This window comes from Oncorhynchus kisutch, linkage group LG8, assembly GCF_002021735.2.
Source record: "Oncorhynchus kisutch isolate 150728-3 linkage group LG8, Okis_V2, whole genome shotgun sequence".
NCBI classification, from domain to species: Eukaryota; Metazoa; Chordata; class Actinopteri; order Salmoniformes; family Salmonidae; genus Oncorhynchus; species Oncorhynchus kisutch.
The window spans coordinates 17,221,765-17,238,833 of record NC_034181.2 but is presented as its reverse complement, the minus strand read 5'-3'; the positions used below and the strand labels follow the sequence as shown (position 1 = coordinate 17,238,833).

Genomic DNA, 17,069 nt, shown 5'->3' with positions numbered 1-17,069 from the left:
ACTTCTATTCCCCAGGCGCTCTCTTTTGATGACTTCTGTAACCGTAAAAGCCTTGGTTTCATGCATGTTAACATTAGAAGCCTCCTCCCTAAGTTTGTTCTATTCACTGCTTTAGCACACTCTGCCAACCTGGATGTTCTAGCCATGTCTGGATCCTGGCTTAGGAAGACCACCAAAAATTCTGAAAATTTCATCCCTAACTACAACATTTTCAGACAAGATAGAACTGCCAAAGGGGGCGGTGTTGCAATCTACTGCAAATATAGCCAGCAGAGTTCTGTCCTACTATCCAGGTCTGTACCAAAACAATTTGAACTTCTACTTTTAAAAATCCACCTCTCTAAAAACAAGTCTCTCACTGTTGCCTTCTGCTACAGACCACCCTCTGCGCCCAGCTGTGCTCTGGACACCATATGTGAACTGATTGCCCCCCATCTATCTCCAGAGCTCGTGCTGCTAGGCGACCTAAACTGGAACATGCTTAACACCCCAGCCATCCTACAATCTAAGCTTGATGAAACACTTCAGCGAGCAGGCCTTTCTAATCAACCTGGCCGGGGTATCCTGGAAGGATATTGATCTCATCCCGTCAGTAGAGGATGCCTGTTTTTTATTTTTAAATGCCTTCCTCTCCATCTTAAATAAGCATGCCCCATTCAAGAAATGTAGAACCAAGAACAGATATAGCCCTTGGTTCTCTCCAGACCCGACTGCCCTTAACCAACACAAAAACATCCTATGGCGTTCTGCGTTAGCATAGAACAGCCCCCGTGATATGCAACTTTTCAGGGAAGCTAGAAACCAATAGGCAGTTAGAAAAGCCAAGGCTAGCTTTTTCAAGCAGGAATTTGCTTCCTGCAACCCAAACTAAAAAAAGTTCTGGGACACTGTAAAGTCCATGGAAAATAAGAACACCTCCTCCCAGCTGCCCACTGCACTGAAGATAGGAAACACTGTCACCACTGATAAATCCACTATAATTGAGAAGTTCAATGAGCATTTTTCTACGGCTGGCCATGCTTGGCTGGCTACCCCTACCCCAGTCAACAGCACTGCACCCCCCCCACAGCAAAATCAGGACCCCTACAAAATCAGCCGGGCTAGACAATCTGGACCCTTTCTTTCTAAAAAATGATCTGCCGAAATTGTTGCCACCCCTATTACTAGCCTGTTCAACCTCTCGTGTCGGTCATCCCCCTCTTCAAAGGGGTGGACATTCTTGACCCAAACTGCTACAGACCTATATCTATCCTACCCTGCCTTTCTAAGGTCTTCGAAAGCCAAGTCACCAAACAGATTACCGACCATTTCGAATCCCACCATACCTTCTCCGCTATGCAATCTGGTTTCAGAGCTGGTCATGGGTGCACCTCAGCTACGCTCAAGGTCCTAAACGATATCTTAACCGCCATCGATAAGAAACAATACTGTGCAGCCGTATTCATTTACCTGACCAAGGCTTTCGACTCTGTCAATCACCACATCCTCATCGGCAGACTCTACAGCCTTGGTTTCTCAAATGATTGCCTCGCCTGGTTCACCAACTACTTCTCTGATAGAGTTCAGTGTGTCAAATTGGAGGGTCTGTTGTCCGGGCCTCTGGCAGTCTCTATGGGGGTGCCACAGGGTTCAATTCTTGGACCGACTCTCTTCTCTGAATACATCAATGATGTCACTCTTGCTGCTGGTGAGTCTCTGATCCACCTCTACGTAGACGACACCATTCTGTATACTTCTGTCCCTTCTTTGGACACTGAGTTAACAACCCTCCAGACGAGCTTCAATGCCATACAGCTCTCCTTCTGTGGCCTCCAATTACTCTTAAATAGAAGTAAAACTAAATGCATGCACTTCAACCGATCGCTGCCTGCACCTGCCCGCCTGTCCAACATCACTACTCTGGGCGGCTCTGACTTAGAATATGTGGACAACTACAAATACCTAGGTGTCTGGTTAGACTGTAAACTCTCCTTTCAGACTCACATCAAACATCTCCAATCCAAAGTTAAATCTAGAATTGGCTTCCTATTTCGCAACAAAGCGTCCTTCACTCATGCTGCCAAACATACCCTTGTAAAACTGACCATCCTACCAATCCTCGACTTCGGCGATGTCATTTACAAAATAGCCTCCAATACCCTACTCAATAAATTGAATGTAGTCTATCACAGTGCCATCCGTATTGTCACCAAAGCCCCATATACTACCCACCACTGCGACCTGTACGCTCTTGTTGGCTGGCCCTCGCTTCATACTCGTCGCCAAACCCACTGGCTCCAGGTCATCTACAAGACCCTGCTAGGTAAAGTCCCCCCTTATCTCAGCTCGCTGGTCACCATAGCAGCATCCAGCTGTAGCACACGCTCTAGCAGGTACAGTGCCTTGCGAAAGTATTCGGCCCCCTTGAACTTTGCGACCTTTTGCCACATTTCAGGCTTCAAACATAAAGATATAAAACTGTATGGGACACAATCATGAAGTGGAACGACATTTATTGGATATTTCAAACTTTTTTAACAAATCAAAAACTGAAAAATTGGCCGTGCAAAATTATTCAGCCCTTTTACTTTCAGTGCAGCAAACTCTCTCCAGAAGTTCAGTGAGGATCTCTGAATGATCCAATGTTGACCTAAATGACTAAAGATGATAAATACAATCCACCTGTGTGTAATCAAGTCTCCGTATAAATGCACCTGCACTGTGATAGTCTCAGAGGTCCGTTAAAAGCGCAGAGAGCATCATGAAGAACAAGGAACACACCAGGCAGGTCCGAGATACTGTTGTGAAGAAGTTTAAAGCCGGATTTGGATACAAAAACATTTCCCAAGCTTTAAACATCCCAAGGAGCACTGTGCAAGCGATAATATTGAAATGGAAGGAGTATCAGACCACTGCAAATCTACCAAGACCTGGCCGTCCCTCTAAACTTTCAGCTCATACAAGGAGAAGACTGATCAGAGATGCAGCCAAGAGGCCCATGATCACTCTGGATGAACTGCAGAGATCTACAGCTGAGGTGGGAGACTCTGTCCATAGGACAACAATCAGTCGTATATTGCACAAATCTGGCCTTTATGGAAGAGTGGCAAGAAGAAAGCCATTTCTTAAAGATATCCATAAAAAGTGTTGTTTAAAGTTTGCCACAAGCCACCTGGGAGACACACCAAACATGTGGAAGAAGGTGCTCTGGTCAGATGAAACCAAAATTGAACTTTTTGGCAACAATGAAAAACGTTATGTTTGGCGTAAAAGCAACACAGCTCATCACCCTGAACACATCATCCCCACTGTCAAACATGGTGGTGGCAGCATCATGGTTTGGGCCTGCTTTTCTTCAGCAGGGACAGGGAAGATGGTTAAAATTGATGGGAAGATGGATGGAGCCAAATACAGGACCATTCTGGAAGAAAACCTGATGGAGTCTGCAGAAGACCTGAGACTGGGACGGAGATTTGTCTTCCAACAAGACAATGATCCAAAACATAAAGCAAAATCTACAATGGAATGGTTCAAAAATAAACATATCCAGGTGTTAGAATGGCCAAGTCAAAGTCCAGACCTGAATCCAATCGAGAATCTGTGGAAAGAACTGAAAACTGCTGTTCACAAATGTTCTCCATCCAACCTCACTGAGCTCGAGCTGTTTTGCAAGGAGGAATGGGAAAAAATGTCAGTCTCTCGATGTGCAAAACTGATAGAGACATACCCCAAGCGACTTACAGCTGTAATCGCAGCAAAAGGTGGCGCTACAAAGTATTAACTTAAGGGGGCTGAATAATTTTGCACGCCCGATTTTTCAGTTTTTGATTTGTTAAAAAAGTTTGAAATATCCAATAAATGTCGTTCCACTTCATGATTGTGTCCCACTTGTTGTTGATTCTTCACAAAAAAATACAGTTTTATATCTTTATGTTTGAAGCCTAAAATGTGGCAAAAGGTCGCAAAGTTCAAGGTGGCCGAATACTTTCGCAAGGCACTGTATATCTCTCTGGTCAACCCCAAAACCAATTCTTCCTTTGGCCGCCTCTCCTTCCAGTTCTCTGCTGCCAATGACTGGAACGAACTACAAACATTTCTGAAACTGGAAACACTTATCTACCTTACTAGCTTTAAGCACCAGCTGTCAGAGCAGCTCACAGATTACTGCACCTGTACATAGCCCATCTATAATTTAGCCCAAACAACCTCTTTCCCTACTGTATTTATTTATTTTGCTCCTTTGCACTGCATTATTTCTATCTCTACTTTGCATATTCTTCCACTGCAAATCAACCATTCCAGTGTTTTACTTGCTATATTGTATTTACTTCGCCACCATGGCCTTTTTTTGCCTTTACCTCCCTTATCTCACCTCACTTGCTCACATTGTATATAGACTTATTTGTCTATGTTTGTTTTACTCCATGTGTAACTCTGTTGTTTTGTGTCGAACTGCTTTGCTTTATCTTGGCCAGGTCGCAATTGTAAACGAGAACTTGTTCTCAACTTGTCTACCTGGTTAAATAAATGTGAAATAAAAAAATTAAAATAAATGTCTTTACCTAAGTATTCAGACACTGCTATGAGACTCGAAATTGAGCTCAGGTGCATCCTGTTTCCATTGATCATCCTTGAGATGTTTATACAACTTGACTGAAGTCCACCTGTGGTAAATTAAATTGATTGGATATGATTTGTAAAGGCATACACCTGTCTATATAAGGTCCCACAGTTGACAGTGCATGTCAGAGCAAAAACCAAGTTCAAAGGATTTGTCCTAGAAGTCCGAGACAGGATTGTGTCGAGGCACAGCCGGTTGTTATACTGCCTGGGATTGAACCCCAACCTATAGGACTTCCAAGCACAACGGGTTGTTATACTGCCTGAGATTGAACCCAGGTCTGTAGTGACACCTCTATTACTGTGATGGAGTGCCTTAGAGAGCTGCACTACTCATTGGCCTCCATAATTCTTGTAATTTTTTTTTAGCCCATTTTCTCCTCAATTTCATGGTACCAAATTGGTAGTTACAGTCTTGTCTCATTGCTGCAACTCCCATACAGGCTGTGGAGAGGTTAAGCTTGAGAGCCGTGCATCCTCCAAAACACAACCCAAGCCAAGCCACACTGCCCTCTTAACCCAGAAGCCAGCCGCATGGAGGAAACACTGTGCATATGGCGACTGTGTCAGCGCGCACTGCGCCCGGCCCACCACAGGAGTCGCTAGTGCATGATGGGACAAGGCCATCCCTGCAGGACAAATCCTCCCCTAACGACGCTGGGCCAATTGTGCACCACCCCATGGGTCTCCCGGTTGTGGCTGGCTGTGACAGAGCCTGGACTTGAACCCAGAATCTCTGGTGGCACAGCTAGCACTGCGATGCAGTGCCTTAGACTGCTGGACCACTCGGGAGGCCCTCCATCTTTCTTAAATGGAAGAAGTTTGGAACCACCAATACTCTTCCTTGAGCTGGCTGACCGGCCAAACCGAGCAATCGGGGGAGAAGGGCCTTGGTCAGGGAGGTGACCAAGATCCCAATGATCACTGACACAGTTCCTCTGTGGAGATGAGAGAACCTTCCAGAAGGACAACCATCTCTGCAGCACTCCAGCAATCAGGGCTTTATGGTAGAGTGGCCAGACAGAAGCCACTCCTCAGTAAAAGGCACATGACAGCCCGCTTGGAGTTTGCCAAAAGGCACCTAAAGGACTCTCAGGCCATGAGAAACAAGATTTTTAGGTCTGATGAAGCCAAGATTGAACTCTTTGGCCTGAATGCCAAGTGTCACGTGTGGAGGAAGCCTGCTACCATCCCTATGGTGAAGCATGGTGGTGGCAGCATCATGGTGTGGGGATGTTTTTCAGCGGCAGGGACTGGAAGACTAGTCAGGATCAGGATAATTTATTTTAAATAAATTTGCAAAATGTAAAAACTGTTGGTTTTTTTTCAAAACTTTGTCATTATAACCTATTGTATGTAGATTGATGAGGGGGGGGAAATGTAATACATTTTAGAATAAGGCTGTAACGTAACAGAATGTGGAAAAAGTCAAGGGGTCTGAGTACTTTCCGAATGCACTGTATGTAAAGTTTGCCTGTGCCATGGGGGTACATCCCAGTACTGACCATGGGATAAAGATAACTACTGGAAAACTACTGTGTAGCACCACCTACAGCTCCTGTAATGTGCCTGAGGTTTGTAGAGACTTTTGGTTTTCCTACACCAGCCACATTGCACGTTTTTAAATCAGTCGGCGTACACAAATGTGACTTGAATAAATGGAGGGGTTTACCCTTCTTCTTAGTTTACTACTTTACAAGTTGTTTATTTCTTGACTACGTTGTCTAGTGTGTCTGTGCTTGTGTGTGTGCATGCTGAGCATGACAGTGTCTCTGGCGCCACCCTCTGGTACAAGATAAGAGTAACATCTGAAGTGTTATTTCTGTAAAGGATACTCGTGGAGACATGCAATTCTGCTGCTTCCTCAGTCTACATCTAATATATGAATTTGATTATCTCCTTATCTCAACAAAAACTGTTCAATGGTCTTATATTATGAAAATTAAACTCCCTTTATGTCACTCTTGGACAAATATGTTTCATCTGGTAGAGCTCAATTGGAATGTAGATGCAGCATATACATTTCCCTCACACTTAATCCTACAGCTACCAATGATCTAGTAAGAAATTAGGATAGCGTGCATGTGTCAAATCATCATAAAGCTTCTAAAGCCAGTTCCCACTCGTACTACTAGTTTGATTTCACTGTCAAAGAGACTGAAACTTTTAAAAGGGGGGATTTCAAGAAGAGGATTAGGAGTTTGAGATTGGAGCTCAGGTTGTGTCCCAATAGTCTTTATAATCCTATCTCCTTCTCCTTTCCTAATATAGTTTCCTTTAGTACCACTAATAGGTGAACGAACTGGTAGGAAAGGAAGTTACTTCATACTACTGATACAACCCCACACTAACAAACACTGCTCTCATGGTGAGAATGAGGGAGGAGAGGGAGTGGTGGGGGAGGAAGAGGAAGGCTGAGACAGAGGGTGCACTCAGCAGCAGTGAGCTCAGCCAAAGAGGGCCATTTCAGCTCTCTCTGTGTCCCCCCTCTCTCTTTTTCACTCTCTCTTTCTCTCTCTCTTGCTCTCGTTCTCTCTCGCTCTCAGGCGTCCTAATGAGAGAGAGAGAGCTCTGTCGTGGGCTAATGTGAAGGAAGCGCAGAGCTCTGTGCAGTAAGTTTGCTAACTCTTAAAAGAGATGCATGGCGATTATTAAATCATGTTGGATCTGTCTTATCTCTGCTATGTTGCATGCCGAGAGATGGAGAGCAGTTGGTGAGTATACATCGTTTTATATTGAATAAGAAGTGTTTAGTTATTGAGGGCATGTGGATTGCAGACTTGTTTGTCTGTTTCTCTGAGTAAAATCAGAAAGTTAATGTCAAACTGTGAATCAGAGAGAGAGATATGTTAGTTAAATATGAATCTTAGTATCAGTTTACTGATACGTGCGTAGATATGATATTTCAGTGAAGATCCCTTCATCGAATGAAGATCTGTATCTTCATTAAAAGTATGTATTTTCAACTCTGGTAGCTGTCCTGCAACATGACCAAAGTCCATGTCACTATATTTCGAATGTGTTATAATGATGGGTCAATGTTTCATTGCAAAGCTCAGTTCGACAAGATTGCTAGCATAAGCATAATAACTGGTGTAAAAAATAAATCTGAAATGCAGTGCACTACAGAGTATCAGTATAAAAATAACATAGATTTTACACATTTCTGACAAAAACTGACACACACACACACACACACACACACACACACACACACACACACACACACACACACACACACACACACATACACATTAGCAGGCTGTATAATATCCTATAGTGTGGACTGGATCTGGGATCTAGGATCTTAATTTGAGCCAGTTTTCTACAGCAGGAAAATAATCCTAGAGCAACAGGAAATGTAAATTATTATGTGGATTATAATTAATGGACATTTTTGTAGGGGTTGACATATTTTTTCTTAAGGGAAAATCAAGTCTGAAATTTCAAAGTGGATATTACAAACTTCAGAAGCCTTTTTAAACCTCAAATGCAATGCACTTTTTACATGTATCCTGCAACATGGTGATCAAATTAAGATTCTACATCTGTAGGCTGTCTGTATCCTTTCTGAGAAACACACACACACGGGTGTGTACTGCAGGCTATGTGTATCCTCTCTGACAGTTCGAGTGGACCTGGAAACATAAGCAGCTCTTTCATGAGTTCAACCTCTACCTGGTCTATAAAGGGCTAACTGTGCTGAGAGTTAACGTTAACTAACAAAACACACATACACACATACACACAGATATAGAGAGAGGTTTGTGTCCTGCATTTTCTTCTACAGCGCTGTGGTTCTGCAAGACTATGTAAGTTCAGGTGTTTCTCTGTATGTCTTAAAAACACTTGTGGGCCAGTTGCCTTTTGCCGACCACTGCTCTAAATCGAATCATCATCTTTTCTGATACTGTAACGTAAATATAATATTCTGCTTCTTTCATTTGGAACAGTATGTCATTCATCCGCAGTCCACACATTGTCAGTCATACAGCTGTCCTACTGAATGTAGGAGCCTAACAGGAACCTGACTTTTGCTTGGATATGTACTGTCCCATAGCCTGATTCTGTAATCAGGACTCAGGTTTTACTACAGTGTGTTTGTTGAAGCTGGAATTTACTATTAGAAACTTAATACATTTGTTTTCCATTTCAGGCAAGGAAGAATGCCCTTTAACCTTTAATATGGCATGAATATGCTGTGATGGACTTCATCTATCGGTGGAATGAGTGTCGTGGGACATTAAGACCATTCTGTCATGGGGGACTTGAGAGATGAGTGTGGGCAGTGAAGATGACGGGAAGTATGACCTCTATAAGCTGAAAGCCCCTACCGTGCTCCAGAGATGTGCTGTGTAAATGCTAATGTGCTCTGAATCCACAATGCTCCGGAGGTGGCTGTTAGCTCTGGTGGCCCGTGTTGGGGTCATAGCACTAGTGGTGTGCTGCTGCCTGTCTCTACTCTACCTGCTGGCCTGCAAACCCCAGAGCAGCTACAGCCATGAACAGGCCCAGGTCTGGGCTGGAGGAGCCACCAGTAAAGAGGGTTACCTGGCGCTACTGCAGGAGAGCGAGGACACACACAGGCACTATATTAACAGTCTCAGTAAGCAGATAGCTCAGCTCAAAGAGGCTCTTCAGATGAGGACCCAGCAGCTGCAGGAGTCTCTGGAAAAGGCCAGGGCCAAAGGGGTTCTACCTATGGGGCTGGAGGGCCTGCATAGGCCCCAGACACACACCGACCTTCAGGTGAGTGTGTGTGTGTGTGTGTGTGTAAGTGTCTGTGTGTGTGTGTGTGTGTGTTATTGCATGAGTGTGTGCATGTGCATGTGTGTGTGTGTGTGTTCATCTTTATCAATCAGTATGTCAACTCTTCCGGCAGGAGTTCTTCAAGGCCCAATTGAGCCGGGCTGAGGTCCAGTCTGGTGAGAAGTTGCCCAGTGAGTACGCCGTGATTCCCTACGAAAGCTTCACCCTGCACAGGTCAGTCAAGTGACCTTTGACCTTATGTATTTCAAAGGCCTTATAATTAGACCCCTGAGCTTTACACTAACCACATGACCTGACCATGGAAACCTCTTGACCATACTCATAACCATAAGCACGTTTCCATTTTGAGATACAGTATAAATGCAGTGCTACTCAGGATGGTTATTTTCCAGGGTGTACCAGCTCGAGATGGGCCTGACCCGTCATCCAGAGGAGAGGCCTGTGAGGAAGGACCGGAGAGACGAGCTGACAGGCACGCTAGAGATAGCCCTGCAGGTCCTCAACGGACCCCGGAAACACGGAGAGCGCCGCCGACGCTCCTATTCACCATCGGACTTCATAGAGGGTGAGCGTATTGGGCCCAGCTAAGTGTACTTTGCCCTCCTGTTATCTAGGTGGAATTTTAATATGAAAAAGGAGGAATTTTTCAACAAATTGCTTACAAGTTTGAAATCCTCTCAGATCTCCAGAGAGCCATGAAGACAATTTGCAATTGGTTAAATGATTTGTACTTGATGATGTTTGTCTGTTGTCCACCTGTCCGTCCGTCCGTCCATCCGCCTGTCTGTCTGTATGTCTGTCTGTCCATCCGTCCGTCGGTCCGTCCGTCCGTCCATCCCTAACAGGGCTGACCCGTACAGAGCGTGACAAGGGGACAGTGTATGAGCTGATGTTTAAGGGCGAGAGGCCGCAGGACTTCAGACAGCTGGTGTTCTTCAGACCCTTCGGCCCGGTGGTCAGGGTGAAGAATGAGAGAGTGGACACACGCCACATGCTCATCAACATCATAGTACCTCTGTCCAGGAGGGCTGACACATTCAGACAGTTCATCAACAACTTCAGGTTCGAACAAAAATAAACGACATGGCCCACAATCTCAGGCGGTTTTGGAAGTAAAGATAACTATTTACGTTGTATATACAGAGTTTTTCTCTCAGCATCAACAATTGTAATGTCAGGTGTTTATGACCATCAAGTTCTTGAAACATTCTGTTTTGACTGACCATCATGTCTTAAAGTAATGATGGACTGTCGTTTCTCTTTGCTTATTTGAGATGTTCTTGCTATAATAGGGACTTGGTATTTTGCCAAATAGAGCTATCTTCTGTATACGACCCCTACGTTGTCACAACACAACTGATTGGCTCAAACGCATTAACGAAAGAAATTCCACAAATTAACTTTTAAAAAAGCACACCTGCTAATTGAAATGCATTCCAAGTGACTACCTGGTTGAGAGAATGCCAAGAGTGTGCAAAGCTGTCATCAAGGCAAAGGGTGGTTACTTTGAAGAATCTCAAATATAAAATATGTTTTTATTGGTTTAACACTTTTTTGGTTACTACATGATTCCATATGTTATTTCGTAGTTTTGATGTCTTCACTATTATTCTACAATGTTGAGAATAGTACAAATAAAGAAAAACCCTTGAATGAGTAGGTGTGTCCAAACTTTTGACTGGTACTGTATGTATGCTGGAACATTGGTAACATTGTAGGAGGCAGCCCATCTGTTTAGGGCAGGGGTGTCAAACTCATTCCATGGAGAGCCTAGTGTCTGCAGGTTTTGAGGTTTTCCTTTCAATTTAAACCTAGACAACCAGGTGAGGGGAATTCCTTACTAATTAGTGACCTTAATTCATCAATCAAGTTCAAGGGAGGTGCGAAAACCCTCAGACACTCGGCTCCCCGTGGAATAATTTTGACACCTGTGGTCTAGGTTGACTATAACACAGAACCCAAACCGGCTGCGCGCGTGCGCCATCGTGCATAAATGTATTTTGTCCCCCCACACCAAACGCGATCACGACACGCAGGTTAAAATATCAAAACAAACTCTGAACCAATTACATTAATTTGGGGACAGGTCGAAAAGCATTAAACATTTATGGCAATTTAGCTAGTTAGCTTGCACTTGCTAGCTAATTTGTTCTATTTAGTTAGCTTGCTGTTGCTGGCTAATCTGTCATGCGATATAAACATTGAGTTGTTATTTTACCTGAAATGCCCAAGGTCCTCTACTCCGACAATTAATCCACACGTAAAAGGGTCAACCGAATCGTTTCTAGTCATCTCTTTTCCTTCCAGGCTTTTTCTTCTCTTGACTTTATATTGCGATTGGCAACTTTCATAAGGTGCATTACCGCCACTGACCTAGTTCGTCTTCAGTCACCAACGTGGGTATAACCAATGAGGAGATGGCACGTGCATACCTGCTTCTACAAACCAATGAGGAGATGGGAGAGGCAGGACTTGCAGCGCGATATGCGTCAGAAATAGAACTGATTTCTATTTTAGCCGTTGGCAACGCAGATGTTCGTTGGCGTGCGCGAACAGTGTGGGTGCAATAATTGAATAACATGGATTTGTAAATGTATTTTGCCACTCTCACGCACGCGACGCGAGCGGTGTGGTCAGCCTGTAACTGCCATCTTGCTGTTTCAGAAAGGTGTGCATCCAGCAGGAAGGGAAGACCCACCTCACTGTGGTCTACTTTGGCAGGGACCAGATTGATGAGGTCAAAGCCATCATGGATCAGACATCCAGGTAATACACTCTTCTCAGCTATACCATGTTTGTAAGTAATTACAAGTTCAAATATACAGCAAGCTTACTCCATCAAACAGGGCTCAAAGGTCAGAAAATCTTAATCTTCAATTTCAGCTCCACGGTGTACTGTCCAACAGCACATTGCCCTCTAATGAATGCATTGCTCCTCCGGAATTCCTAATTAGGGATGAGTCCGTGCTGCATTGCGGTCGTTGGTAGATAGCAGATAGTGTAGATATAACTCCAATGAGATATACAGTAACTGTTAATGTTATTTAATCAGCACATCTTTTCAAGCATTAGGAGCCAGGGGAGTTCTGCAGAGCTAGGAGACTGTAAGGAGAGAAGTTAGAGTAATCTCCTGATTGTAGCAGATCCATACATATACAGATACAGGATAACCAACAGGACTGGAATGATAAGGGCAGAAGTTGTTTGACCACAGACAGGGCTTATTGTATGTGAATATGTGGAAGTGTGTTAAGTTAAACCACCCATATTTTGATTTGATTACATTTCCAAATTTTCGTATGACCCACTCAAATGATGAAACTCAGTTTCTAGCCACAACTGTGTTTGTTTAGATTTGACCTAAGGATTGAGGACCTCCAGTTGGACTGATGACCTTTTCTCATTAAACACTGATTTAGATGACCTCAGCAAAACTTTCCCTTCCACAGGGAAACCCAGTTCCGAAACTTCACACTGATCCAACTGAATGAGGAATTCTCTCGTGGGCGGGGCTTAGAGGTGGGCGCACGGGCCTGGAGGCGGAGCCACAACGTGCTGCTCTTCTTTTGCGATGTCGACATCCACTTTACCCTAGACTTCCTCACATCCTGCAGACTCAATGCAGAGCCTGGTGAGAGGCGGGAGCTACGAACTATCTATCAATCTGTCGGTGTGTCAGTGTGTCGGCCTGTCAATGGAAGTTTTAATGGAAGATGCATGTCTTTGTTTTTCAAACTTTAGGTAAGAAAGTGTTCTACCCAGTTCTCTTCAGTCAGTACAATCCATCTCTTATCGACAATAACCAGAGTCCCTTCCCTTCTATTCAACAACAACTGGTGAGTCTTTCTTTGCCGTTGCACCTGTGTGTGGAAATAGGAAAAAGGTATTATACATTACATAGTGTTTTTTTATGATACTTTTACTTTGTGTCTTTCTGCAACAGGTGATAATGAAGGATGCTGGATTCTGGAGAGATTTTGGGTTTGGCATGACTTGCCAGTATAGGTCTGATTTCATCAACATAGGTAATTAAACGATATGTTTCTTCATTGATTGACTGACTGACTGACTGATTGTTAATTTGATTGATTGAGTTTGTCAATTTATATCTCTGATCTGCACAGGTGGGTTTGACCGGAACACCAAAGGCTGGGGTTTGGAGGATGTTCACCTATACAGAAAGTACCTGCACAGCAAGCTGATGGTGATTCGATCTCCCTCCCGTAGTCTCTTCCACTTGTGGCATGAGAAGCAATGCGCGGACGAGCTGCAGCCAGACAAGTATAAGATGTGTATGCAGACCAAGGCCATGAGCGAGGCCTCTCACGGCCACCTGGGGGAGCTGTTCTTCACACAGGAGATCCAGGAGCACATGGAGAGGCAGAAACTACTGAACGACTCAAGTCATTTGAGGTAGAGGTTGCCCCATAACCACAGATCTAAGATCAGAATTCCCTACCCCTTATCCTAGCCTTAACCATTAGGAGGTTGAACTATATCTGACCCTGGACCTGTGGTCAGAGTTAGGAAATCAGAACGTCTGGAGAGGTTCTGTTGAGAGAACAATGATCTCATCATCCTACAGACTGAATTTAAGGACTGGGGAGGGTGTGTAGAGGGATGAGACATGAACTTTGTCATGACAAGATTAAAATGTTATTGAATGAAACATTGATGTGATGTCATGTACGTCGTCATTGCCATTTTGCTGACGGATGATGGCCTAATGATCTGATGAGTCTGTTCTATGAGCATTTGGTTGAAAAGACGTTGCAAAGATGTCTTTCAACTTCTTGTGCTCACTGGGAGAAAGCAGGGAGGGCAGAAGAACCTTACCCACTTTGTTGTATTGAGACTGTCAACCTGCTATGGACAATATTTTGCAATATTTTTGCATAAATGAAGGGAAGAATGTTTTTGTATAACACTTTGTATTTATAACTGTATCTGAATATTTATTAGAATAATACAAGATCATAATGTCTCAACCAACCAACTGACTTGGAGCCCATTACCTGGATAGAAGGATCAAGAAGCCTAATTAAAAGAATGCGGATTGCATGCACTATCATAGCGTTTTATAGGATTTGGGAGTAGATGAGCAATTGCATGTACATCAATACTTGTGTTCTTTCTGGTTCTTTCTGGCATTGGAACATTGGGAGAGTCAATATTTCAAAACCATTTCTCTCTCTCTTCCTTCCCCTCTGTGTGTGTGTGTGTGTGTGTGTGTGTGTGTGTGTGTGTGTGTGTGTGTGTGTGTGTGTGTGTGTGTGTGTGTGTGTGTGTGTGTGTGTGTGTGTGTGTGTGCGTGTCAGAGAGAGTCTATTTGTGCAGACATAGCTACAGGGGGTGGAGGACTACAACTGCCAGTATTTCATGGTCAGGCATGTTTTGACACAGAACAGAAGAAACACTTTGGTGGAACCTGTGTTTTAGAAGTGGGGTGGGACATAAATGTGTTCTTATTTTGCCTCGTTTTGTATCACATTCCAGTGGCAATTTTAACATGTAAATGTTTGTGGGGGAAACTAAAAAACACAACACTAAACAATACATTAATTGCACTATAACGGTGACAAACAGTGCCCACAAACTGTTAGGGCCTACATAAAGCTGTCCCAACACAGTCCCAACACCTTACCACTGCTACACCTGGCTATCAGCGGAGCCTTATCTGCCAGCGAAACAGTTCATTCAGCCTCATTTACTGCCTTTAAAAAAACATAGCTGATATGGCTGACTTGCTTAAACAAATGTGGTTTCTACTGACAATTGAGATGTACAAACTATTACATAAAATGCTTGAATGTGCCTTAGGCATGCTGCAAGAACGCATGAGGACTGCAGATGTGGCCATGGCAATAAATTACAATGTCCTTAATGTGAGACACCTAAGACAGCCTTACAGGGAGACAGGACGGACAGCTGATCATCCTCGCAGTGGCAGACCACGTGTTACAACACCTTCATTTCAAGCTGGTGACCACATTTGGGTACCTAAGCAGTGGGTTCCCAAACATTATGTGTTTTGACACACCTAATAGATAAAATGTTTGTAGCCATAACCCAAGCTTTACAAACCAAGAAGAACTGTCCGGGACCCAACCAACCAACTGACTTGGAGCCCATTACCTGGATAGAAGGATCAAGAAGCCTAATTGGATTGCATGCAATATCATTGGATTTACATGATTTGGGAGTAGATGAGCATGTATGTCAATATTTGTGTTCTTTCTGGTCTTGCATAGTCAATATTTCAAAACCATTTCTCTTTCTCTTCCTTCCTCCTTACCCTCTATCTCTGTGTGTGTGTGAGAGAGAGAGAGAGAGAGAGAGAGAGAGAGAGAGAGAGAGATATATGCCTAAAACAGTGCTAAAGGGAGACAGCTGATCATCCTCGCAGTGGCAGACCATGTGTTACAACACCTGCACAGGATCAGAACATCACACAGGCGGGACAGGTACAGGATGGCAACAACTGCCTGAGTTACACCAGGAACGCACAATCCCTCCATCTGTGCTCAGACTGTCCACAATAGGCTGAGAGAAGCTGGACTGATGGCTTGTAGGCCTGTTGTAATTTTTATTTTTATTTATTTTACCTTTATTTAACTAGGCAAGTCAGTTAAGAACCAATTCTTATTTACAATGACGGCCTACACCAGCCAAACTCGGACATATTGTGTGCCGCCCTATGGGACTCCCAATCACAGCCAGATGTGATGCAGCCTGGATTTGAACTAGGTACTGCAGTGACACCTCTTGCATTGGGATGCAGTGTCTTAGACCACTGCGCCACTCAGGAGCCCAAGGTAGGTCCTTACCAGACATCACTGGCAACAATGTCGCCTATGGGCACAAACCCACCGTCGCTGGACCAGACAGGACTGGCAAAAAGTGCTCTTCACTGACGACTCGCGGTTTTGTCTCACCAGGTGTGATGGTAAAATGTGCGTTTATCGTCGAAGGAGCATTACACCGAAGCATATACTCTGGAGCGGGATTGATTTGGAGGTGGAGGGTCACAGGATCATCGGACTGAGCTTGTTGTCATTGCAGGCAATCTCAACGTTGTGCGTAACAGGGAAGATATCCTCCTCCCTCATGTGGCACCCTTCCTGCAGGCTCATCCTGACATTACCCTCCAGCATGACAATGCCACCAGCCATACTGCTCGTTCTGTGCGTGATTTCCTGCAAGACAGGAATGTCAGTGTTCTGCCATGGCCAGCGAAGAGCCCGGATCTCAATCCCATTGAGCACATCTGGGGCCTGTTGGATTGGAGGGTGAGGGCTAAGGCTATTACCCCCAGAAATGTTGGGGAATTTGCAGTTGCCTTGGTGGAAGAGTGGGGTAACATCTCACAGCAAGAACTAGCAAATCTGGTGCAGTCCATGAGGAGGAGATGCACTGCAGTACTTAATGCAGCTGGTGGCCACACCAGATACTGACTGTTACTTTTGATTTTGACCCCCCCCCCCCCTTTGTTCAGGGACACTACTCCATTTCTGTCTCAGTTGAATCTTATGTTCATACAAATATTTACACATGTTACGTTTGCTGGTAATAAAAGCAGTTGACAGTGAGAGGATGTTTCTTTTTTTGCCGAGTTTATAAGCAGACAATGAAAGCTCTTACAATATTCAATGATTACATTTCTCTAAAACAGACTGTAGGCTACATGTGCACCACCAAGT

The 17,069-nt window shown here is 44.1% G+C and overlaps 1 protein-coding gene across 1 annotated transcript; it reads left to right on the top strand.

Annotated features, from left to right (window-relative positions):
- Window positions 1-7,106: 7,106 nt before the first annotated feature.
- On the top strand, window positions 7,107-14,437 carry LOC109895157 (chondroitin sulfate N-acetylgalactosaminyltransferase 1). The gene is made up of 10 exons (XM_020488817.2): window positions 7,107-7,313; window positions 8,756-9,348; window positions 9,482-9,582; window positions 9,762-9,934; window positions 10,215-10,431; window positions 12,034-12,135; window positions 12,819-13,000; window positions 13,111-13,205; window positions 13,313-13,394; window positions 13,494-14,437. Exons 2-10 carry the CDS (start codon window positions 8,959-8,961, stop codon window positions 13,784-13,786), a joined length of 1,635 nt encoding a protein of 544 aa, XP_020344406.1. The 5' UTR covers window positions 7,107-7,313; window positions 8,756-8,958; the 3' UTR covers window positions 13,787-14,437.
- The last annotated feature ends 2,632 nt before the right edge of the window (window positions 14,438-17,069 follow it).

Excerpts from the sequence above, each read along its gene's own strand:
- LOC109895157 (XM_020488817.2), top strand. The coding sequence starts at position 8,959 with ATGCTAATGTGCTCTGAATCCACAATGCTCCGGAGGTGGCTGTTAGCT. Across the intron at positions 9,935-10,214 it reads ACCATCGGACTTCATAGAGG|GGCTGACCCGTACAGAGCGT; the intron begins GTGAGCGTATTG and ends CATCCCTAACAG. Across the intron at positions 10,432-12,033 it reads CAGTTCATCAACAACTTCAG|AAAGGTGTGCATCCAGCAGG; the intron begins GTTCGAACAAAA and ends TTGCTGTTTCAG.